The sequence below is a fragment of the Corythoichthys intestinalis genome, chromosome 4 (genome assembly GCF_030265065.1).
Source record: "Corythoichthys intestinalis isolate RoL2023-P3 chromosome 4, ASM3026506v1, whole genome shotgun sequence".
Classification (NCBI taxonomy): domain Eukaryota; kingdom Metazoa; phylum Chordata; class Actinopteri; order Syngnathiformes; family Syngnathidae; genus Corythoichthys; species Corythoichthys intestinalis.
Genome location: NC_080398.1, coordinates 51,174,002 through 51,200,346, shown reverse-complemented (window position 1 = coordinate 51,200,346; position 26,345 = coordinate 51,174,002). Strand labels below are relative to the sequence as shown.

Here is a 26,345-nt window from a genome sequence, read left to right as displayed (position 1 = left end):
CTGTCTGCAACTTGACTCTAAAGCCGCCAAATAATGGGTCTTTTCTTTCCCTAGCCACACACACATCCATGCATAGCAAGTTAACTGCACGTCTTTCGTGAAAGTAACAGCCCATGCAATCATTTTTCTCTCCGCTCAGAGTGGAGAAAGAATGCAACCGATTCATTCTCTCCAGATGTAGTTTTATGGAAGTGGGCATGGTAAATCACTTTTGTACATGTGTATGTGCGTACGTACAGTATCTGTCAAACAGAGGAGGTTCCCGCATTGTGATAACGTCAAATTTATTACACACCAGTCTGCAGGATCCAGATCCCTAAATAACCTGTAGCGTCTCTGGTTACAATGCAAATCCTCACATTGTGCCATGTGGTCAGGAAGGCCAATGTGTGGATCCTGTGACAAGTTTTGTTGTGTGATTGTTGGTAACCCCTAGCAACTGCGTGGCCACGTTCCCTTTGGATCTTAACGGTGCACAGCTCATTTGCTTAACCTTTGGGTTGGGTTGCTATAGCAACCTAGGGCCACACCCAGACAGTGACTCAGCCTACAAGAATCTTTTTTGCCCCCCCCCCCCCCCCCCCATTTTCCCCCATCAACAGCTGCCCTAATTTAAGCATATTTTTAATGACTAAAGTCAACTGTATGTTCCTTTAAGTTCTTAAGATTCATAATATAAATTATGTGTTTAATGTTGAATCCTTTTAAAATGTTCAGTAACATGGGCCTGTATAAAAACTGCACAAAGCCACAACATCTCTTACAATTGTGGTGTAAACAACCTTTCCTCAAGGGATGGGCGTAATAATTGTTTTTGTGGAAATAATTCTGTGGATTATCACTGTTGTTTCATTCTCAACCGCTTTACAGTCTGCCAAATGCCATTGCTTGAGCAGGGGAGTCTAACTCATTTTGTTTCGCGGGCAAATTCCCGGCAAATAGATCTCAAGTGGGCTGTATATTTTTGACCTTGTAATTTTATTTTGTTTTACATTTTCCCACCTATGTTTTTCAAGAATCCCATTGGGAGAAACGTTTCATTAAACATGCAATTTCAGACACTTATTTGTAAATCCACCTGAAAATGCCAATCATGCAATATTATGTTGTGACATAGACATGCGTTACTTCTGAAGGTGCACATTCAGATTATGCTCAATGTGTACATGAGTTCAGCGCTATTCCATGCTGGCACTGCGCCTGTCCACGTGATGTCCGCATTGGCCGACCTTTCGGTTTCCGCTGAAATTTTCTAAACCATGCGGATGTTTTGCACAGAGAAACATGGGGTTGACAACCTACTGGCGTCGGATGTTTGTAACTGACTGCAGACACAAAAGAGAGAGAAATGTATACCCTCACTCACAAAGTCCAACCACCTCCGGTTTTGCGACAAGCTCAGTGCAGAGTGCACATCAATGACATGCTCAAACAAGTCACAACATTTTTTGCATTTCATTCATTTATATAAAAATAAAAGCATGTGATTTTATACGTACTGTTTGAATGAACTAAAATGTGCCAGTCAGGCTGGACTGGACCCCCTTGCAGGCCTCTTCCGCCCTGCGGGCTATGCGTTTGACATACCTTCCTCAGAGCCTTAGACTTAGGGCACTTTCACATTAGACCAAGAGGACCAGGGTCCGATTTGAGAGGTACCTTGCAACAACACTTGCAAATGACTTTTTGAAAGGTTCAGCATTCACACTGCGCCAAACGAACAGTCCCTCCCACCCATTCCTGCCATAAAAAGAGGGGAAAAAAACTATGAAAAATGGAGCCTCTGGTGTAATACTGTAACAACGATAAGGAATTTGCCAGCTTCAACAGGTTTTTAATCCTTTATTTTAGAACTTGTGCAACACAACATGCTACTGTACGCCGTAGGTGACGCAAAAAACAACAGAACATAGATCGTAAAAGTGTCCCGCCCCACGCTTCCGCACTCTCATGCAGTGCGTTCAGGAACAGCATGCAAAACTGAACCGCCACATTAGAACCAGATTCTCTGCATCAAATGCAACTGCTTAGTGCAGCACAACAACATTTGGACATGGTTGTCATGTCTGTCCTCTTGCCATTGTTGATTTTGAATAAACTTCCGCTTCTAAGGATGCACTGCGTGTAGCGTCACAGCCTGGAACATCACGGCTCCACACTGTGACGCTGCACATAAAGTCACAAAAGCGCATTGCATTCACAAGCGAAGCAGGGTCTGCTTAAGGGGCAGTTTACATGGCGACTCTGCGACACGAAGACACAATGACTGTGTTGTGGAGTGGCCTCGCGTGCATACGGTGTCGGCGAAGACGAAAAATTCTGAATCCTGCCTCCAAAGTGGAAGAATCCGGTTCAGGGGGGGTTTCCTCGGCATGCATATCAAAGGCTCCCGCGGCGCGAGACCGCGTCGATAACGTCAGCACTCGTACACATCACATTGGCCGTGCGCAGCGGTGCATTAAAAACAGCAAATATGGCGCAATGTCGGCTTTAATTTACTGTTTTAAGAATATTTTTAAATTAAATATGTTGAATGTTTCCATTTTTGTGCCTTTTTGAACAAAAGATAAATGCCATTGCTTCGAGTGAGCGGGCAAATTTATTTCCGGGCTGAGGGAGCTTGATGGGGTCAAAGTGCATAATTCTCTGTCGCCCTGTAAATCTGCACTGCCCCTAGGGCCTGGCATGAATACTACATCGTTTTCATGCGGAATTGCGACATTGTTCGAATGGAGACGAAAATGCAAATTTGAAATTTTTCGTATTCTCGGAGAGTCACCATGTAAACGGCCCCTAAAGCTGACCGAGACCCACATTTTTTGAGTGGACCATAGTTCGTTTGTTTGGTCCGAACTAGAGTTCGGATACGTGCTCACATTTACAAAATGAAGCGGGCTATCTGAGAAAAATAACAAAACAGTGCTAGTTTGAAAGCGCCCTTAATAGCTACTCTTTTTAGTGGCATTTTTACTAACGACCCCCTCCCCCACCCTCACCCCCGATGTTCAGAACAATCCAAGATTTTTCCATACCTTTTATAATTAGTTTGTTTAAATATTCATTGATTAGCTTTTGGTTCAACTTTTACTTATTTTAGAAGCACATTTCTCCATTGATATACAGTATGGGTGCTTATAATTTTATGCATCCATTCCATTCTGTGTCAAGTGACACTGGTTACGATCTGCATATTTTAATCATATTGTGTGCTTGATTTTTCTTATTTTTCTCGATTTTTTTTTTTTTTTTAATAACCAGCAACTTGGTGCTTGCAGGAAAACTTTTATTCAATGAAAACATGCTAAAAATAAAACAAAATTTATTATATTTTCGCTCATAAATTCCTTTGTTAGCTATTAATTTTATGAAAATGTCCCTTTTTATTTTTATTTTCTAAATCTCGGTCATTGCTATGTAAGACGTTTTTTGCCACTGGGCGTCCATTTGATTTCTATGACTGCCAGTAGATATATGTGGGATACGGCCCTCGGTATCCCAGACAGCCGAGAGAATGTATCAAGCTGCCAAGACCTCAAATTTACGGCGTAGAAGTTCTTCTTCTTCTTCTTTGCAACAGACATGAAAAGATTCCCTTGTTCTTTTCCACAGTAATACCCTCCTTCACACTCCCATTCCTTCTCTCTTCCGGACCCAATTTGTTGATGCCATGTTGGTGCTGGGCTTGTAGTTGCTCTCACAGGGGGTAAAATGTTGTCGTGACAGAATAACTGCTTTGAAAGCAAAAATAATTTTTTTCTGAAGGCTTTATTACACACTATGGACAAAGGGGATCCACTTGGTGACAGGTTTTGGCTCAGTGCAAAAAAAGGTAAGTGGCTTGTTACGTTACGAAAAATATTGGATCTGTTGTCAAATTGACTCACAGGTGTTTCGGAGAAGCAAGTTAAGCATATCTTGTGACAGAGTTGTGAAAGGTCTCCATCTCCTGGCTTAAGCCTTATACCTTCTGAACAGCTCTTGGGTTTGGAGGTAATGATATATTTTTAACTTGTGTGTCTGCTGGAGCATGATTGCTGCACTGTGTTTGTGTCTGACACTACTAAAGGTCTAAAATGTACCCTGTATAGCACGAGATGTTTCGCTTTAAAGCAAAGTGATGCTTCTGATTGCTGATTAGTGCTAAGACAGCAGAAAAGGCTACAAGGCCAATAGTTGAGCATAACTCATTTTCCACAGTTGATGGTGTTACCATGCCAATTCTGCTTCATTATTATTCTTGCTTGGCTGCTTCAGGAAAAGCTAGAGGGATTTAGAAACATTTTGGTTGTCTTTGCTTATTTTGGTGACTGTAGGCATAAATCTGTGACCTCAGTTATTTCCACTCTGGAAAAGGTAAAGTCAGTATGATCCTGTACTAAAGAATTTCATCACGCACACACTAACTGTCACCCCCCCACCACCACCACCACCACCACCACCCCTACACGTTAGGGATTTTCCACATGTCTTTATGCATGAATTTGTGATACAAAATACATCCAAGGAAGTATTCTTTGTTTTGAATGCTTGTACAAAAAAAGCTATGGTGGCTTCCACACATTTTTTTAAATTTCTGGGTTAAACATCTCTTGTTTTAAATTTCTCCCATAGGGCAAGCACCTCACATTTTTTGGGAAACATTTTCTCTTAATTACCTCACTAAAGTAGCACATTTTTCATGGAGCAATATTGAAGCAGAAATCAGGGCTCTTTGGAGACTCAAAATATTCCTATTCTTGACCTATATTTTTGGGACATTGCATTTTCATTCATCCGTGCCTCATTTCTGGAATTCAAAACTATAACCAGAAACAGTGGTATCTCATCAATTGTACCAGTCACATGGTTTCCATCATGCTTATAGAGTTGTCTTCCAGCTATCATCAATTAACTCATTGGCTGCCCCTGACAGTGATAGCCGAATTATATGCTCTAAAAATGAATTGTTTTTACATTGACCACACAATAACTTACAAAACTCAAAATAGACAAAACACATCAATAACCCTCTTACTGTTTTAACGGCACTAATGTTATTTAATAAATTAAGTAATTGGCTGCCACTGATGGCAATAGACAACCAATTACCATCAGAGACGTCAGGCAGCGAGCATTCACCTCTCATTTATAGACTTAATTAAGAAACTAGGGAATGGTTAAATATTTTGTTAATGTTTGAAGTAAATATACATAAAATTAACAGCACTTATTACTTATTTGTTGTAAAGCACTTTGGCAAGGTAAGGCAAATTTATTTGTATAGCACCATTCAACACAAGGCAATTCAAAGTGCTTTACATCACATGAAGATCCACGTGCAGAGATAAAATGATTAGTAAAATTTTTATTAAATCAAAAGAAAGTCAAAAACAATTGAATCAGGAAATAAAAATGATACATAAAAATCACATTAAATTTGAGGGCCTCCTTTCGTAAAAGGGCTAGCTAAATGTTAATTTGTATTATTGTGCTAAATGCCTCTCGCAAACACTCCTGGTCAATGTCTTAAGATGCAAATCTTTCATTAGATATACATACATACATACGAACTCAATAAAAAGAAAAAAAAACTAAATCAATACGGAAAAATATTAAAAGTACATTCAAGGTTATGAAAAAAAATATATAAATAATCATGGCTCAAATGTTCAGTCTTTTTTTTTTTTTTTTTTTTTTTTTTTAAATGTATATGTACATATACAGTATATTATTTGTTTTTTCATAGATAAATCATGAAAATAAAGTGCTCCTTCAGGGAAAATTAATATACTTGCATCATATTCAGTAACAAGTTTTTCATGTTAAAAGCAGCATAAAAAAGACAGCTTTCTTCCTCTCATGACTGATTAATATATTATGACTAAAGGTGTAACGGTACATGTAATAGTATTGAACCGTTCGGTACGTGGTAGTCGGTTCGGAATGGACGCGTACCGAACGAGTTTCTGACGTAATATAACCGATCAGGTTACACTTTCTTTGTGTAGATTATATTTACTCCGTCTTCTCTACTATAATGAGGACCAACACGGCAGGACAGTCCAGAAAAGTCAATGGCGCGAGAACGTAGCCGCCGCGAGAACGCAGTGAAACGCGGGCGTAGAGTCAATCAGCCAATGCACACCAGTCGCAGTACAGCCGCGCGTTAGATGCGTCCCAGAAGCGGCCCCACGCGAACGGCAGAGTTTATTATTTGACACAAGACGCGGCCCTTCTGCGTCAATACTACTACCGGTAGCTAGGACGGGGCCGGAAGTCACTCGTGTAATAATACGGTGGATCCGGTCGGTTTTCAAACTAATATGCAATCGTAACCTACTTTTTGAGTCCATCAGATCTCTTGAGTGGTAGATCGGGGCTCAGTTGACTTGTCTTTGTTGATTTACTGCTGTCTTCTCTGCTATAATAATAACCAACACGGCCCCGTGTTCAATACAAAACCCTCCTACCACAACAAAACAAGTAGGAACTAATATTCTCATAGGAACTAAAGTTATACAACATAAAATATACAATATAAATGAATACTACATCACATTTGTGAAATATAAACACATAATAAAATAATAGCCCATTTAAATAGAATAAATTGAAATGAGCTAAAACACCTGTAATTAAATAATAAGAATAATACACACATCCTGCTTACACAATTAAATATATTAATTTCTGTGTGGCGCTTTAACTTGAGAAAATTCACCAATAAAGCTTTTGAAAACCGTTCATTAAAAAAAAAAAAAAAAAGTTTCATTGAGGCATTTCATTTGTAAAATGCATGTTAAAATCTTTGTCATTGGGATCACTTTTCTCTTTAGCACAGGACTTCTTTTTTCTTCTTTCAAACGGAAAGAAAGCTGACCAATACGCGTGGTCTGAAAGGCAAATTGTCGTTGGATTATCTTTAAATACCCGCTACTTTTTGAGCAGAATTCCAGCTTTGTATAGGCTAATGTTCCTATTGTTGAAAGCACAAAAGTAGGTAATAAACAACTAGCACATTTATATTTTGCATTTTGTTTTCTTACTGTACCGAAAATGAACCGAACCGTGACCTCAAAACCGAGGTACGTACCGACCTAATTATGACTGATCACCAAAATTGACCTTAAATTTTTTGCGATCAACGATCATAATGCTCGGAGCATTAATCTGCAATGTGTTTAAAGGGTTGTTTTAAATCCATACAGCATCCTGGTGTTTATGCTATCATGTTTTGTTATTAATATTTTGATATTACCATATTATCAAAATATAAGTTTCCCCACGTGTAAATAAAAAATAATAACTTTTAAATTCAGAGGTGAAGCAAAAGAAGATGCAGTTGAGTTATACGACTATAATTTGATTCACCAAAGAAAGAATAGGCAAGGTTTTATAATCTCTCACCTATTTTTTGCAAGATAATCCCTGCTGAGAAGAAAAAAGAAAAAAAGAAAATAGCAGACCACGGGTGCTCATTACATTGATCGCGATCTACCAATCAAACACAACGCTAGTGTGGGTAGATGTCATAGATGATGTAAATGTATCAATGAGCACGACATCCCGTTGATGGTTAATTATAGGTTAAAAAAATATATGCTGATATATAGTTGACAATGGCGGACGCTCGGGATGCAAGAGGGGAAAGCAACATTAAGCCGGACCAGAGTGGCTAAAGCATGGACTTACCTTATTTCAACGAAATCGGCCATAAATAAACACTTGAAGCGCCGTCACCCAGGAGTAATTTTGGAAGACGACAAGAAACTGCGGTGGCCGAGAGGTGTCAGGCGAAATGCAAAGTCCAAACACTTTGCAAATACAAAAAAGCACAAACTCCAATTGCAAACGCTTTGCAAAAGAAAAAAAGCACAAATGCAAAGTGCCAAAACACGATCCCCAATTCCTAAAGCGCGACTGCAAATTGGCAAAAGCACGAACCCCAATTGCCACAAAATGACAGCAAATGGCTCGCAGAATGACATTAAATAGCTCGCAGCATGAATGCAAAAGGCTCGCAGCACAACAGCAAAATCACGCAACACAACAGCAAAATCCCGCAGCACCATGGCAAGAGGATGATCCAGAAGTTAAAAAAAAAAAAAAAAAAGGACGACACTTTGCATTAGGGGTGTGAAAAAAATATCGAAATGGTGTTACTTTGTAACCCAAAAGGTTACCGGTATGCTCCTGCCAAGTATCGAGAATCGTTTTAAAAAGGTGTCAGTATCTTTAAAAAAATAATAAATAAATAAAAAAGAACCAACAAGTTGCACTAAAATATTCCACCACAATGGTGTCTCAGTTAACTCTAAGGCTGCATTGACGGTGCACGACGCCCAATCCATTTAGACTGTAGGTTTTCAGGGCATTTACAGGTCACTTGAGGTTCATTTTAGGGAATTTATAGGTCATTTTCTGTTGAGTTTGAGTCACTGCCTATTCATTTGGGTGATTCCCAGGTCACTTCCTGTTCTGTAACTCAAAATCAACAGGAAGTGCCCCATAAAATACCCCAAAATCAGCAGGAAGTAACTGAACATCAACAGGTAAATGACCTTAAATGGCCCAAAATTACCTCTTTGCCTTGACGGCCATAGACGTTCAATCCGTTTGAAGTGGAAGGGATGGCAGTGAATGAACGAATGTTCATTCGCTGCCATCCTCCCATTTCAAATGGATTGGGCGTCTACCAGTGATAAACTCATTCCAATTCCCAGCAGAAGGTTGTTTTTCTGTTTATTAGTTGTTGGTCAGAAAATCATTCTAGGATATTCTACGAATGTATCGATAATCGTTGTACCGCCATATCATCAGATCATCGTTATCGTGACCAAATCATATCGTGAGGTACCAAGAGGTTCCCACTCCTACTTTGTATATTGCATATTGTATATTTGCAACTATAGAGAGGTCCGTAGAGATGGTCACGAAGCACATATAGCAATATACAAATTTTTGTCCTTTTTCTTTTTTTAACTTCCAGGTCATCCTCTTGCATTCGTGCTGCGAGCCATTTGCTGTCATGTTGTGGCAATTGGGGTTCGTGCTTTTGCCAATTTGCAATCGCGCTTTAGGAATTGGGGATCATGTTGTGGCAGTTTGCGTTTGTGCTTTTTTCTTTTGCAAAGTGTTTGCAATTGTGGTTTGTGCTTTTTTTTTCTATTTGCAAAGTGTTTGGACTTTGCATTTCGCCTGACACCTCTGGGCCACCGTAAGAAACAACAAGCTGGCGGATTGTAAGTCCATATAACTAACTAATGATTTTTTTTTAATTGAAGTTGCCTTTACGTGCGTCGTATTTATGTGCATCATTGTTTTTTTCACATACTCCAGTGACATATGAGTGACGTGACATTTATTTATCAATCTGCTGCTGCTTCCGAAAGCTGCAGGTCTCACCATCTCTGTGCACAGCATGCAGATTCCATTTGTTAGGATGATGGAAGCTCCTGCTTGGGAATTTTTTTTTTTTTCTTCAAATATTAATATTCTATAATAAAAATATATAAGGAAACATTGGCTTGCTTATTATAGTCCATTACTGGACTAATTTTACTTTATATAATAAAGTATTATTATGTATATACATATTAGGGATGTCCCAATCCAGGTTTTTGCACTTCCGATCCAATACCGATATTGTTTTGCACTTCCGATCCGATACCGATACTGGCCGATACCGATACCGGCCTATCTGAGCATGTGTTAAAGTTTAAAGTTATTTAGCCTCCTTACTTAGTTGTCAGACTCATGTTGAAAAGAGTTTTAGTACTCTTGATAACGACTAGCCAGCTGAATTAGGTGAGTTTGAATAACACACAACGGTTGGTAACAAGAAATTGAACTGTTTATTCAATGACAAACACAAAACATTATAAATAAGAAACAGAAATGGCATAGTCAGTCAGTAAAACATGCAAATATTATTGTAAACTGTCTTAAAAAAGCAAAACACACAAACAACCTCAGTGGAAAATCCCACAACCCCCGCCCCCACCAAGCTATTAGATGCTTTTAATGTTTCGTGCATTAGTTACAATAATTGTATAAAAAGCCTCTCAGGTTTAAATAAACGACTATTCCAGTATCAACTTAACATTTTAAAAAGGTAAATAAAATTCTCAAGTCCCAATTCTGTATCAGCAGCTTTAAACTACATTCAATTCATTTAATTTTGCGAATCAACTGTTAAAGTTGTAAAAATTGCTCCCCTTATTCCATAATTTCCCTTCTGTCTACTTTCAACATGTAAAAGTTTTAAAACTGTTTTGGAGATAGATTCAAGTCAAGATTTTGCCGATTTAGGAGTATTTTAGATAAAAAATTAATTAGGTTCGCTTGGAAGGTTCACAACAGCCTACTAGGGAAGTCTCCTGCTTTAAGATGGCGGCCGTTTAGTTTTCCATACTTCAATGTTGCTAACGCTGTCGAGTCTGTCTTCTTGCATCTAGTTCTATATACATATGATATCTATTATCTACAGTAAAACGATGTTGACGTAGTTTGTAGCGTCTGTCAGCAGCAGTCAGGTATTCTTGTATTTTTTATCCAGCAGCATGAGTTGAGCTAAAGCCGTGAGTTGAGCATTGGCATTACCCTAATACCCGCGTCTATGACAAGAATGATGTTTACTCTCGGGACACAATGCGGTCCGTTTCTCATTGCGTCCCAAAGACCACGCTGTGTATTAGTTCCGCTATACTTGATATATTTCAATAATCGGAATTTGGATGTTTGTGAATCGTTCTCGAATCTTCCACGGCCGAATCACTCAAGGATGTAATGACGGCTGGGCATGTTGTACCGTGGTTCTAAGTGTTGGATGGTGCGTCTTTACTCACGAGAGATAATGGCTCGTCATCCAGAATGAATTCTTCGTCAATGACTCTTGTTATTCCATGGTCTTTGGGACTGTCGGGTGCCAGTTTGTCACGCATAGCAAAAGTTTCTGCCAGTGTTAGTTGCGTAGGACCTTTCTTTTTGTCTTTGGTTTTCTCAACATACGCCTTATATTGTTTGTGGTGGTATTTCGCTAAATGCTTGATTAGGTTGTAGTGTTGTATCGGTCGTGAACGATTCGTTCTTTTTGAACGAATTGTTTGGGTGAACGAGACCGAACTAATCACCTTCTGCACTGATTCGTTCTATGAAGTTGGGGCTTGCCTTGTTATCTGCGTGGGAGGGCATTGAGCAAGCGGCAGCGTCTACTGACATAGCACACGACCAATCAGACGCCAGCCTCATCGCGGGCAGGGGAGGGAGTGGAAACAGAATCAGGGCGTCTGTCACTCACTTCCACGTGTGGCCAATAAGCAGCCAGCGTGCAGGCAGGGGGCAAGACTGAGTTATGTCACTTCCCGTTCACTGTCTCTCCGTCCTACCGAGAATGCTTAGATGATTCGTTCTGCTTGACTGCTACGCTAATTTATAGTGTGCCTACACCGGCAGTCACGCAGCAGCGCTGCGGCAGTGAACGAGCTAAGGACTGAAAGGAAAGGGCTTTATCACATATTCTTTCATGTTGAGCCTATCATATGCAACTCAAATGCACAAAAATCACCACATAAACACAGTGAGCAAAGTTTACTGTGCTTTTCTCAACAGACTCGAGACTACATATGATCAGTGTTGTTAATAACGGCGTTACAATATAACGGCGTTACTAACGGCGTTATTTTTTTCAGTAATGAGTAATCTAATTAATTACTTTTCTCATCTTGGCAACGCCGTTACCGTTACTGAGGCGGGAAAGGCGTGCGTTACTATGCGTTACTAAGTTGGTTGAATAAAAAAAAAGTCTGAGAGAAACTGACTCACGGGGACGAGAGCAGAGCAGGAGTGGGGAAGACGCCGTTGCAACCGCGATGCTACATGGCTCCAATAATACCTGAATGCAGCCATAGCCGACAAACTACGCCCACATGACACGGTAGATATCATATTATAGAACTAGATGCAGATGACAGACACTGCTGCATTGCCAACATGTTTTAAGGACTACATGCGTTTGTAAACAGCCACCATCTTAAAGCAGTAGACCTCTCAGGAAGGCCCTGATGTAGAGATCCTTCCTAGCGAACCTAAGTAATTTTTTTTAATCTAAAATGCTCCTAAATCGGCAAAATCTTAACTTAAATCTATCTTTAAATGATGAAACAGTTTTAAAACTTACACATGTTTAAAGTAGACAGAAGGGAACTAATGCAATAACGGGAGAAATTTTAACAACTTTAACGATTAATTCACAACTTTAAATGACTTCCACACATAGCAAAGGTTACTAGCTAGTTATCGCAAATACCCTTGTGTCTAGTTAAGTGGAGGGTAAAGAATTGGGCTTGGGCCAATTGTCCCCCAAACCCTTTAAGCTTCACATTGTGTGACCTGTTTTTTTTTTTTTTTTTTTTTCCGGAGAAAAAAAAAATATCACTAGTTACTTTGCCAAGTAACTAATTACTCTTACATTCAGGTAACTGAGTTACTAACGCAATTACTTTTTGGGAGAAGTAATTTGTAACTGTAATTAATTACTTTTTTAAAGTAAAATTAACAACACTGCATGGCACTAAATGCGTTAGTAGACAGCCGCCATCTTAAAGCAGTAGACTTTTTAGGACGGCTCTGTTGTAGAGAACCTTCCTAGCGAACCTAAGTAACTTTTTATCTAAAATACTTCTAAATCGGCAAAATCTTGACTTGAATCGATCTTTAAATGATGAAACAGTTTTAAAACTTTCATATGTCGAAAGTAGAGAGAAGGGAACAAATGCAGTAATGGGAGCAATTTTAACAACTTTTAACAGTTGATTCGGGGTAAAGGGTAAATTAGGGTAAAGAATTGGGCTCGGGCCAATTGTACCAAAAACCTTCACAAAAAACTTCACATAGTGTGGCCAATGTTTTTTTGAGGGAAAAAAAAAAAGTAATTATCACCAATTACTTTGCCAAGTAACTAATTACTCTTACATTCAGCTAATTGAGTTACTAACGCAATTACTTTTTGGGAGAAGTAATTTGTAACTATAATTAATTACTTTTTTTCAGTAAGATTAACAACACTGCATATGACGACATTGTATCCACTTTACAGTACGTTAAAACTTTCGCCAGTGGCTACAAGGCGATAAGGCTGAGCTATGGAGACGTCGCGGGGGCGGGCGAGAAAGCTGTCAATAGACTAGCTGGACTTCATGGCAGCGAAATTTATCTAATCTGTGCCCATGGAAAATAACTATTTAGTATGATCACCATAATACTGATTTGCTATGAAATGGTAGTTTCATGACATATTTTTCCGAGAGTTTTTTTTTTTTTCCCCCCCGTGTCACAGCTTGTCGGGTTGGGGCGCAAATTAATTAACGTTGAGTCCATCAGTCCATCCTGTGCGACTAAAGCGTCCAAAAATTAAACGCGGGGACGTAGGATGTGTATACAGTATATACATGTATGTCTCCATTTTCTTAACATACCAATGAGAGTGGAATGGTTACATTGTAAAGAGCAAACAATTCTTTTTTCGTCAGCATTTGGCGATATGAGATCGGGAGGGGATGACTGCGTGGAGTTGATGGGATTATTTATATATTAATACCAGTGCAAAAATGACATTTCAACACGATTTTTAGGTAATATTTTTTCGAGTGTTGTTTTATTTATTTATTTTCGTGTCAGAGAGGCCAAATAATAATAATAATAATAAATTGTATTTATAACGCTGATTTAATATATTATTAATGTACATTATAAATGGATTATTTATTAATATTTTTTATATTTTCTTATTTGTGTGCAATAAATCTCACTCAACCGAAAAAAATAGCCGAAGACAGTTTATTTAAATTCCACATTTATTTGTTCTTCAGCCAAAATGATTTGGTGGAATATCAAGTGGCTTTCACGAGCAGCCAGCTCACGTAAACACGCGTTTAAGGTACGAATACGGAAGGGAGCGTACACGCAATTTAGCGTAATTGAAAAAGTTTGTGCTTAAAAAAAAGGGGAAATGTTTAACCATTTCCTATATCAAAGTGAAGCAAGCACAAGCCATGGCTTTGATCCCATAGAAATATGATAGACACGGAAATTCTCATTGCTGCAGCGGCTGGGGAGACCCGGGCGCCCGCAAAGACTAGGCAGTGAAAAAAAAACAAAACAGAAAAACACAGTCTGTCACTCACTTCTGAATCTACGAAGAGAGCGGCCAATGAAAAGCCTGTGTACTGTGCAAGAGAGGGAGGGACCAAGCCTTCCTGTTCAGTTATATATGCTAAGCGGTCTTTTGGTGATTCGTTTGGCAACGTCACTTCCCGTTCACTGACCGAACGATTCATTTGGGCGGTTGTGGGTGGTGGGGATGAGGAGGGCGAACGATTCGTTGAACGATTTGTTTGAACGAATCTTTTTACTGAACGAACCGGAATTGATTCGTTTCCTCAGGTGAACGACTTTTCCCGTCACTATTAGGTTGGTTGTATTAAAACATCTTACAGCTTTACCACCACGCTTGACTTTATTGTGGCATATGTTGCACTCTGCCTCTTCGTCTTTGTCGTCCTTTAAGGTGAAATGATCCCACACAGCTGACATTTTTACCGATAAAGTCTCTCGGTAAATTGGGAGACGGTAATGTAGTCTGTTGAAGGTGTGCCGTAAAATACGGACCGGATTTTAGAGAAACCGAAGCAAAAACTGGAATGGATTATGTAAGTCCGTGCGTTGTAAAACCCGGACCGGACTTCAAAAAACTGGATCGGAAGTCAGGATCGGAATTTTTCCGTGTCGGCCGATCCGATGCGCATTTTTTTGCCCATATCGGCGTCCGATCCGATCCAAATATCGGATCGGGACATCTCTAATACATATAGTAGTAAACTATAATATTAATACCAATATTTAATTTTTGTTACTATGTCTATGTGTGCCTTTCATTCAAAATCATTGTGGTGATATTTTCAGTATGTCCTCTGCTTAATCTGTCTATTTTCAGGTTAAAACAAACAAAAGTTGCACAGTTTTTGCAAACCTGGCTCTCCTGGCCAGATCATACCTGGCAGTGGCAACTTCAAATCCATCTGAGCATTGTTACCATTAAAAAAAAAAAAAAAAAAGAAGAAAAAAAAATTTTTTTAAAAGGGCAAGCTTGACACTTGACCATGTAGACACGATCACCTTCCTTCATTTTGATGTTTAAAACAGTATAGACATACCACAAAAAGAGATAGTAAGAATTGTTTTGACTCCTCTTGGAAAGGTGCCATGTTTCCGTTTATATTAAATTCTTTTGCACTAGTTAATGCCAGCAGCATTTGACCCTTATTCTTTGTGATTTATTATTGTTATATATGTTTATTGTTTGTACGTTTATAAGGAATTTAAGTGTTCCAAAATATTTTTGTGAATTAATAAGCGTCAACAAAAATTTGTTGCTAAATTAGCGAGAAAAAAATAAAAATAAAATAAATAATTTATTAGATTAGTCAACTAATCGTAAAAAAAGTCGGCTGAGTAATCGGGAGAAAAATAAATGTTTGGGACAGCCCTACCGTAATATATATGAGCCTGTTCATTCATCATCCTAGGTTTAGAAGGTTCCCGAGTTGAGGTGCTGGGGCTTTATAATGCCATAGCTCTGTCAGAGGCCACAGCTGTCCCTTGCCGAAGGGTCAACCTCCTAAGTTTAACTTGTCAGGTGACAAGCTGGTCCAATAAAAATAGGTATATCATCCGAAGGAAAAAAAAAAAAGAAATCATTGCATTATGCTCTTTGGTCACTACAGCATAAGCACGACCGGGTCATTCCAGAATTGGAAGACATTAAAAATACTTGAAAATGAACCTTCACTTTTCTGATGTTCTGTTACAGTACATATCATTAATAATAGTTGATAAACTATCAAAGGCATGTTTAGCTCAATTTGCCAACAGTAACTTTTTTTATGACTTGATTTATTTGGTGTTTACAATATGTGGTATAATCACAGTAACTGGTTTCTAAATCCATGATAATGTTAGTTTTTCACAGTAGTAGAAGATGGTTAGCGGTTTATCTAGATCAGGGGTGTCCAAACGTTTTGCAAAGGGGGCCAGATTTGGTGTGGTAAAAATGTACGGGGCCGACCTTGGCTGACGTCCTTTAGGTAGAACAATATATTTAAGTAAATTTTAGCAAGCCATTCTGTGTGTCACATTTGCTTCATTTTTTTTAAATGAATAATTTCAACAATCTCGCAATTAGCCTTTGTGGGGTTCTTTTTTGACTCTCGGGCTCTCGCGAAATACTGCTGCTGTGAAATTAAACTAGCTTCAAGTTGCTTCAATTTCTCGCTGCGTATCTACCCTGTAATCTTGTCGTACATGTTAGCGTGTCTTGTTTGGTAATATCGGCTCACATTGAACTCTTTAAAAACAGCGACTGTATTTTTGCAAATGAGGCAGACACAGTTGCATATTTTAGTGAAGAAATTTTCACCTATCCTTGAAGCATCGGCCGTCGCAGTCAACTTTTTTTTTTTTTTTTTTGTTAATTGTCGCCATTTTAGAAAATTGGAAGTAAAGGGTCATGTGAGGTAATGTTGCTTAGAGTGCTGCTGCCTTTTAGTGGGTAAATGAGGAGCAGCATTTAGTGTGTAAGTTACTTCATATGCTGGTAGCAGTACTGCTGACCAATTTCTTAAGTCTGTGTGCGTGCTAGACGTTATTGATTTTATGACAAAGGCTGGGGGCCGGATGAAATTTGACCACGGGCCACATTTGGTCCCCGGGCCGGACTTTGGACATGTCTGATCTAGATGTTACTTTTGACTAAGAGGACAAACTCATGAGCATGAAAACTGAAAAAAAAAATAAATAAAAATTCACTTCAAAAATGTGTAAAACTTTCTTTTAAACAAGTACAACAATCTGAAAAACAATGAAACAAGCAAAAACTGTCTAAAAATTACCAAAGATTTTTATTTTTGAGTTATTTAATCTTATTGTACCTTTTTTTTTTTTTTTTTTAATTTTACAGACATATGATACTGTTATTATTATCATAGATATATTTCTATTTTTTCTCGGCAGGAGTTTTTTGCAGTGTATATTAAAAACTAATTTAAAAATTTAAATACAAATTCCCAATTCTGATCGTATGCATAACAGGGTTGCATGAGTAATTCAGAGTTAGACATTCACTATGATTCATAAAAATATGAAAAATAGAAGAAAGGACATTTTTGGTTTCCATTCTTTTGGAAAACTGTTTGATGTGAAGTCTTGCTTATCATATGATATGCTGCTTTCTTCTTCTACCGTGCTAAAAAAAAAAGGTTATGGTAACAGGTTGTGTGCATTTAGTGGAACACACATTCCACGAATAGTAATTAATGAAACAAATGTACAACAAAAAAAAACCTGCGATATTAGCTCTCATACAGTGCATTATATAAATTATATTTCAATTTGGTTTCAGAACAAGTAAATTTACTCATAAACTACATGTTTTAGTATTTTGTATGTGGATTGTCTGAAAGTTTAATGGATCGGAAGACATCCATTGATATTCAATCTTTAGTATGTAGGAATTGTCTATTAAGGTCCAAATTGACCATTTCTTATTCTAATGGACTTGAAAGGGTTTTGTTGACCTTTTTTGATCTTACTTGGAGCTGATATCAAAAAGGAGGCTACATGTGTTGCACAAATAGAGTGTTAGGCCTTCACTTTGGGCCAGTCTCCAGCTAACATTATTTTGTCATGACGGGTCTATTTGAAGACTTGTTAATATCTAAAACATTGTAGTAGTTGTGCACCCTTAACCAGGTTGCTGTGTTGTTTTTGGCAGTGCTTTTAATTTCTGTCTTAGTCTTTTGGATGAAAATACTTATTAGATTTGATTTATCCTATATATGATATTTAGACATATTTTAGTCATTTCAAAATGTGTTCATCTTTGTCTAGTTTTCGTTGAGGAAAAAAAAGACACATTTCATCTATTTTTAGACGATGCATACTCAAAAAGGTTTCCAACCAATGAACTTTGACAGACGAGCACATATTGTAGCACCTACCCCAGGGGTGCCCAAGTCTGGTCCTCAAGATCACCTATCCAGCTGGTCTACAAGGACAACGCCAACTTAGTGATGATAATACACACTTAGCAGGAAAACGGTACATTATTTTAATTAATTATTACCTGGATGCCACGAACTGTAGGTTGAAAAAAAAAAGGTTGTTCGAGAGTGTAAGAAGACGCTTGCCACGCTAAAGTTTTTTGCTAATGCACACATGAAGGCAAATGCCATGCTAACGCTAATTATTTAATGTGTGATGATCAGGGTTGTTAATAACTGCGTAAGAGTATAACGGCGTTATTAATGGTGTTATTTTTTTCAGTGGTGAGTAATTTAATTAATTGCTTTTCTCATCTTAGCAACACCGTTACCGTTACTGAGGATGTAAAGGCGTGCGTTACTATGCTTTACTACAGTGGTTAAATCACGCGAGAGATGTCAGAGACACGGACTCACGGAGATGAGAGAGAAAAGCGGGAGGAGGGAAGGGAGTTGTGATGCCGTTGCAAACGCGATGCTAGGTGGCACCAATAATACCTGACCTACAAACTACGGCCACATGATGCTACGGTAAATATCACTTGTGCATAGAACTAGATGCGAAATGACAGACACGGCGGCGTTAGCACATGTATCGAGAACTAGATGCGAAATTATAGATTTGCCGGTAAACAGCCACCATTTTAAAGCAGTAGACTTCTCAGGAAGGCTTTGTTGGAGAGAAGCTTCCTAGCGAACCTAAGTAACTTTTTATCTAAAATACTAAATTGACAAAGTCTTGACTTGAATCCATCTTTAAATGATGAAACAGTTTTAAAAATTTCACATGTCAAAAATAGACGGAAGGGAACTAATGCAATGACAGGAGCAATTCTAACAACTTTAACGGTTGATTCACAACATTAAATGACTTCCAAACATAGCAAAGGTTACTGTTTTTTTTTTTTTTTTTGTTTATTTCTGTTTTTTTTTTTTTTTTTTTTTTTAATTTAAAAAAAAACATGAAAGGTAACACCAGTTACTTTGACAAGTAACTAATTACTCTTACATTCAGGTAACTGAGTTAACTCAATTACATTTTGGGAGAAGTAATTTGTAACCGTAATTGCTTTTTTAAAGTAAGATTAACAACACTGGTGATGATCACTCAGTACAGACCTGTAAAAGCTAAAACAATTAGATAGTCTCTCTTGCTAAGAAAACAATTCTTACCATGTGTTTCAAAACAAGCAAGCCTAGAGTGCAGACGAAAACAACAATGCCAGGCTGTGCTTTAACCCTATTGTGTGGGTTGACCATACTTGTAAATAATTGCATACATATTATTTCTAAATGTCTGAAGGATCCCACAGTCCTGAAACTCCAATATTCATCTTGGAGTGCTTATTAATGCCCTAACATGAAATTACTTTGGGCATGCATTGTATTCAACAGTAAGCATGTTAAATATGATTATTTGCAAAAAAAATTTTTGCAAGTGCATATCAGTTCAGATAACCTTTGTTACATGCAGCATTTTTGCATTACTCTAGATCAGGGGTTTTCAACCCAGTCCTCAAGGCACACTGTGGGTCCTGGTTTTTGTTCCAGCCGATCCAGCAGAGACAGTTGAACCAATGAGGCTTCTGCTAAAACAAGCCACACCTGACTGCAATCAACTGATTGCACTTGTAAAACACCAGATTGGGGAAAAAGTGTTGTCATCTTGTTTGGTAAGAATGAAATCCTGCACCCACAGTGTGCCTTAGTTGAATAGGTTGGGAACCCCTGCTCTAGATGATCAAACACCCATACTTGCCAACCAACTTTTTCAACATTGCTTTTTTCCTAACAGTTGTATGGCGTTTGCATCTGTGGGACTTGTTTTCAGTAATGGAAAAACAGACAGGAACACCAGACAAGGGTTAAGCTAATACCATTGAGAGATACACACACTGCCCAAAGTAATTAAAAAAAGATTCCCTTTGTTTGTCGCCTCCCATCCTTCGGAAAGCTCATTAAGCCACAATCAGGAAGGAGGTTTTGAAATACAATATGTTTGCCAAAGGTCGTACTCATGCCTGCTCGGGCCATCTTACCTGCAGACTATGCAATGGGTTGCAATATGGTGAATACATTTTAAAATATCAGGTTCATTGACGTTATGTTTTCATCAACCCTAATCATTTCAATTTCTGTACCAACATAACATCACAGATGAGGTGACGACTATTGTCATTGTAACATATACGGAAAATTGACAAAATTTGGGGCACTTGACCAGTACACCTAAAATACCGGAAAATGTGGAGTTTGAGCTTCCATACCTCTTTTAGAGTTTAACAGTGGAATATCATTAATTCATAATAACATTTCTGAGGTAAGGGATGAATGATGTTGGATCTGTGATAGGGCATATTCTGCTTGCCATATCTGTTCCAGGTCATCCCAAAGTTGATTGATAGTATTAAGGTCAGGGCTTTGTGAAAGCCAGTCAAGTACTTTCACACTCAGCTCACCCAACCATGCCTCGATGAACTGGCTTTGTGCACTGCCATTATTGAACAAAAGGGCCTTGTTTAAGAATGATCAACTCTATTCTCTTCTACTTTTCTCCACTGTACACACAGTAGATCATTTCTAACTATACTCTGGCACATGCAGTATGGCAAAAAAAAAGATAAATGATTTGACTATTTACAGTACAAACACTGAGTGTCAAGCTTTATTCGAGCAACTCCAGGCTTAATGACAGTGTGGCTGTCCAGTTGTCTTATACTTTATATATTCTAACTCTACTACTGCATTTAAAAATGATCTGTGCCGAACACAACTAGCTCATTTGGCTGCTACCTTAGTAAATATAATAAATAAAGAAAGGAAAAAAAAGTTTTCCACTCGTTTCTGGATTTGTAACAGTGTGTGTGTGGTTTCAAGCAGCTGGGAGTAATGGATCTTTTCATAGCTGCCCACTAAAATTGCGCAACTGTGATTCACACAGCCGTCTACTCATAGTTTGTTCTTTTGCCTGAATCTTGTCTGTAGTACACGATCGACAGTTCATCTCCGCTTTTAAATGACTCTGTCCATGAGAGGTCACTCTTCGTGACACAGAGAGACTGAAAGGAGACAGATGCACAGAAGGGATAAATGATCTAGGGATAGAAATCTGATATCCTGTCTCTAAGGGCTGAAAAGGTAGACTGTAATGCAAAGTTCTTTTTATAGTTATACAAGAGTTATCAGCTAATTTGAAGTATGACTTTCTAATAATGTTAGCCAGATGCAGCGCCATGTTGTTTTTATAAACTGTGAAAGTGGCCTGAAGTTCCTATTTAAAATATACATCAGATGAATATTAGATTCATAATTTCTATCCTTATCCTCATGAGAAATTACATAATAGTAATATAAACAGTTCACACATTTTGTCATTTAACGTGTTGTATAATGTGTGTCCAAATTCGTTGTCTTTGTTTGACTCATTCTAAGACTGTGAAAGTTACACCTTCAATGTTGAATTATATTGGATCTGGAAATGTGTAAAACTAGATACCTTGCTCTTGATAACCTATATGAATGAATAGCGAGTGGCTCCAGGCTAGGATGGATGTATGCCAGCTGGTAGTCTCACTTTCCTGTAGTGTATCTGAGTTTAGAAAACCCATTCACTGAGCTGGTGTGTATGACACACTGAAGGGCGTGTGTCAGCTAGCCATCTAGGTGTTAGTTATAGTTGCGTGTGTGTGGGCATGCGTGGTCCTGAGCATGTATGTGTGCGTGGAAATGTGTAGACATTACAGGAGATGTGTACTTTGGTGTGTGAGTGGGCGTTGCTGTGGAAGTCAGAGGCACAGAGCATGTGCTCGGTCACACTTTATTGGTGTATTGCTCCATTCATTTGACTTTTCTTTTTCTGACTGTTAATCCGTTTATTGCAGACACTTTTCTCTGCTTCCTGGTTACTACTGGTATATTTACTGAGAACTTTGTTCCATGCAAGTTTTTTTTTTCCATAAGGAATTATGAGAGAAGGTAGGAGGAGCCCAGCTAAGTGTGCTTCACTCTTTTTCTCTCACACTCGCAGCACTCTCTCTCTTCCATTCTGTCATTGCCATCCCAGCAGAAGGGAGCAACACTTTATGCTGTGAGGGGACAGACTTTGAAATTTGTTCGAATACATTTGAATGGATTATTCTTTTCTTCACAAAACCTGAAGGATCAACGAGAACTCAAGTGTGATAAAGTAAGGGGACACATTACACTGACTTTTCTCTCTCATTGACATCTAATTGATTTGAAGCACGTGCTTTGCCGGTGGAGCTACTTCCACACAGTGAGACGTGTGGCCTGTTGAGTCATTATTTCTACTATTAGATTTTGTAGATATAAAGAAAATGGTTGCAGGAATGCTTATGCCCCTGCGGGACTTGAGGGCAATCTATGAGGTTCTCTTTCGAGATGGCGTCATGGTGGCCAAAAAGGACAAGAGACCTCAGACCCAGCACCCTGAAGTACAAGGGGTGTGCAACCTACAAGTAATCCGTGCTATGGGATCACTTAAGTCAAGAGGCTTCGTGAAGGAAACGTTTGCCTGGAGACATTTTTACTGGTACCTCACCAATGAGGGTATTGTTTACCTGCGTGACTACCTCCGCCTGCCCCTTGAGATTGTCCCAGCCTCCTTGCAAAGGTTTAAGAAACCAGTTACCACTCTGGCCATGGCCAAACGAGCAGGAATGGTCCAGTCTGTTGAAGGTCCTACATCTTACGTGCCTAAACCAGGGCGTAGGGGAGAAGCTGAAAGCCAAGAAGCAGTGGCAGAACGTCAGAGCTACCGCCACCGGGAGATAGGTCCCAGAGAAAAAGAGAGCTACTCTGACAGAAATCCCAGATTCAGGGGCCGTCCACTCTCTGCAGAACATGCTCGGCCTAAACAAATGGATGACCAGTCCCATTCGTTGTTTACAAAAGGGAAAAGCATTAAAAGTGAATCAATGTCACTGGGCAGCTCATATCAGCAGCTTGATGTTCACAATGATAAAGGATCATCTCAGGAGAGAGAAATATCTGATGTTGAAAAGGAGGAAAAAAGCAGTTTTCTCTCTGCTTCAAAAGCATCTTGGAAAAATGATGTTTCAAAGCCCTTTTTGGCAGCTCCTATTGCAGAGGCTACAGATGCTACACCTCAAGGAAATAAACATGGGGAAGATAGTCTTAAAGGAAGCCCAGACAAGTTGAAAACTGCGGATGCAGATGATTGTAAATTGATTACTGATACCAGCAGTTCAACTAGTTCAGCACCTCCAGTAACCGAGATCAAGAAGGAACCTAACAATGAGGCAGTGGCACTGGTTAAAGCAAATGTACCAGCCACTAATAAGATAAAACCCAAGGCCTTTACCAGTCAGGCATCTACCAAGGTAACTCACGATCTTTTGCCAGACACTGTCACAGCCACTCATGTCCAAACCAAAGCTTCCAATGCTGATCTCAAGGAAAAGGTGAAGGTGACTATTATTACAGACACCCATGTCATTACCAAATCCCCCAACAATGATTCCAATGAAAATATTGTCGATGCTGATGCAGAACTTGCAACGACTGAAACAGCAGCTCATAATGTAAATCATAAAACTGGTTCTTGGGAAGCGACTAAACTCCTAACCACCACTGAAATTCCTGTTATGAAACCAGCCAATACAGACGTTGTGGGAGAGCAGGTTATAGGTGGAATTATGAAGAAAAAAGCAGAACCAAAAATTGTTAATGAAAAGGCAAAAACAGCATCAAAAAGAGCCATCACTAAAGAGGAAGCCAAATCTCAACCAGTGATGTCTGCGGATGCAGAAGAAATTCCTACAATTAAGGGATCTCAGGATCTCATTGTCTCTATGAGCCCAGTGACTCTACCAGGAAAATCTAAAAATGAAGAAATATGTGGCAACATTGCACTGGAGTCTTCAGTCACCAAAGTTATGACAACCACTGTCGCATCAGTAATGGGTGGTACTGAGAAGGCCAAAACAGAAAAAGACAAAGCCAAAACCAAAAAGAAGAATGTAAATGCAAGTCCTGATGTCAAGAAAGATGAAACATTAGCACCGGAAGAAAGTTGTAAAACTCCTGTACAAGTGTCTTTAACAGTGGAAAAAGGCATTTCTGCTGGAATTAGTCCAAATGCTGTGCCCTCTGAACTGGCTATTGTGAACAAACAAGTGATTGAAGGAAGCTCTAAATCCAAACGGAAAAAAAAGAAATCTCAATCTGAGAAAGTCAAGAGTACCGAGGGGACACCTCAGACAAAAATAGAAGACACCAATATAAAAGACATGGCCCATGAAAAAGTCAATGTCCTTGAAACAAGCACAATGACCAAGGAACTTTTTTCTGCACAGGCAAATAAGGCTAGACCAAAATTAAGTAATGATAGAGAACACGCAATCGATGCCTCTGTGACAACAGAAGAGAAAACTTCTAAACAAACAATGGCGATTTCTGAAGAGTCACCCTTGCCATTTGGTCAGAACACTGCGGTGCCCCCAGTGGCTCATCAAGAAGTTGCACAAACTAAATGTGTTCTGCCTCATGTGGACTCAGTGAAATATGGGGAAATGACTGCCACGAAATTGGAAACAGTGACAGAGCCAGTACAAGAATTTGCCCAGCTTAACAAAAAACATTTAAAATCATTGAAATGCACAAATGTTAAAAAACATGTAGAGACTTCAGAGTCTTCCACTGCAGACATAAAACTGGAAGCAGAAGCACTGCCATCCACTGAAATGACACCTCTTCCTCCGGGCACAGTTAAAGACAGCTCGGTTGTGACCTCTGAACTGCAAAATCGTAATGTTTCTCCAAAAATGACTCTTGAAAGAATGTGCAGTGAGGAAACCAGACAGGCAGCAGCTGTGCTCTCTCAGGCCCCATCAGACAAAGGGGAGGTGGAGCCAGTTCTACTCTTTACAGAAAAAATCAAGCAGGAGGTTCCAAAAGCAAAAACATCCTCTGCTGTTAGGGAAGCACCCAAAGCCAGAGAATTAGCGTCAGCAGAGCCAGTGGTAAAAGCAGAGGCAGCTGTAGCTCAGGCACAGGCCAACCCCCTTGTCAAGCAAAAAGAGCCTCCCATAGTTGCACAACATTCAGCCACTCCGGCAGCAGAGAGCGGCACAGCAAATAAGCTCTCTGTGTCAGAGGCCTTGAAGCAGGAGGAAGAAACGAAGTGGGACTTGGAGGAGGACACACCCTCTGCCACTGCAACTCTCGCAAGTGCCAAACCTCACGTGGGGGACAGCGTTTTGTCCGCAAGCCCTGAAACAGACGAGGCCAACATGAAGAGGAAAATTGTTGTGGTTGAAGAGATAGTTGAGGTGAAGCAGCTTGTTAGTCCTCAGGCAACTGGGGAGCAGTCAAGTCCACAACCTGTGCAGCCTGAAACAGAAGAAGAAGAGTTGGACTTGGATGTTTTGGAAGAGATTGCCATAGAAAGAGCACTTTTGTCAGCGACGCCGGGTGTCAGGGTGCAAGGAGCCTCCCCTGAAGTAGACTGGGACCACTCACTAGAGGAGCCGGAGGATAAGACATTCCCCAACTTCATTGAAGGTTTGTGTAGCAATTACTCTACTTCCTGTATCGTTCTCCATTGCGCCTTGCACATTTGATTTGAAGTGGATTTAAAACAACCGTGCACATCACTGGTTTTTCTCAGAATACAGACAAAATGAATTACATCTCTAATTCATTTTTTGTTGGGTTTTAAAATGGATTAAAAGATGTTATAAACAGAAGCAAACCTCATTCATCTAAGGTCAATTAGCTTATCATGAATAGACAGTATGAGTTATCTTTTTACATATGCATGGAATTTAATTGTCTCAGTGCTATAATTGACACATTTTCTGCAAGGCTGAACATACCAGGAGTGTTTTCTTGTCACTGTCACTTATCACTCAGGAGTGATTTTCATCTGTACATAATAAATACTAAACATGTTGTTTCTATAAAAAGTAAAACATGATGCATCCAAAGAATGCAGAATATGAGTGTTCATGTAGACCACAGGCAATTGATTAAGATAACAAAAATCTAAAGTTAAATTTTAGGTGAGGTATTCTGGTTTTGCCGGATGATGAACTGATATGCAAATATTTAAATTGAAATTCATACTCCCCTCTGGGCCCACTCTTTGCATGTTTGGCAAATCGGATTGTACAGACCTGAGGTCAGTCCAGTAAGGTGGGGCTGTTTGCTGAGATTCAGCCTCGCCTGGTCCCTGCAGAGAATCTTTTGCTTCATAGCCAAAATGACGAGAAAGAGGTGTGGTGTGTT

At 39.2% G+C, this 26,345-nt stretch overlaps 1 protein-coding gene across 18 annotated transcripts in view; it reads left to right on the top strand.

Moving 5' to 3' along the window:
* plecb (plectin b) overlaps positions 1 to 26,345 on the top strand; it is a 172,609-nt gene that overhangs the window by 73,055 nt on the left and 73,209 nt on the right. For 7 of the 18 annotated variants that reach the window (XM_057834642.1, XM_057834641.1, XM_057834638.1 and 4 more), the window contains exon 1: positions 21,479 to 25,619. The exons of 7 other annotated variants lie outside the window; for them this stretch is intronic. In XM_057834642.1, coding sequence (XP_057690625.1) covers positions 22,412 to 25,619 — 3,208 coding nt within the window. In that variant the 5' untranslated portion in view covers positions 21,479 to 22,411. Of the gene's footprint in view, positions 1 to 3,059; positions 3,830 to 21,477; positions 25,620 to 26,345 lie in introns of those variants that run through there. 4 more of the 18 variants (XM_057834655.1, XM_057834654.1, XM_057834634.1 and 1 more) reach the window with 3 other exon arrangements.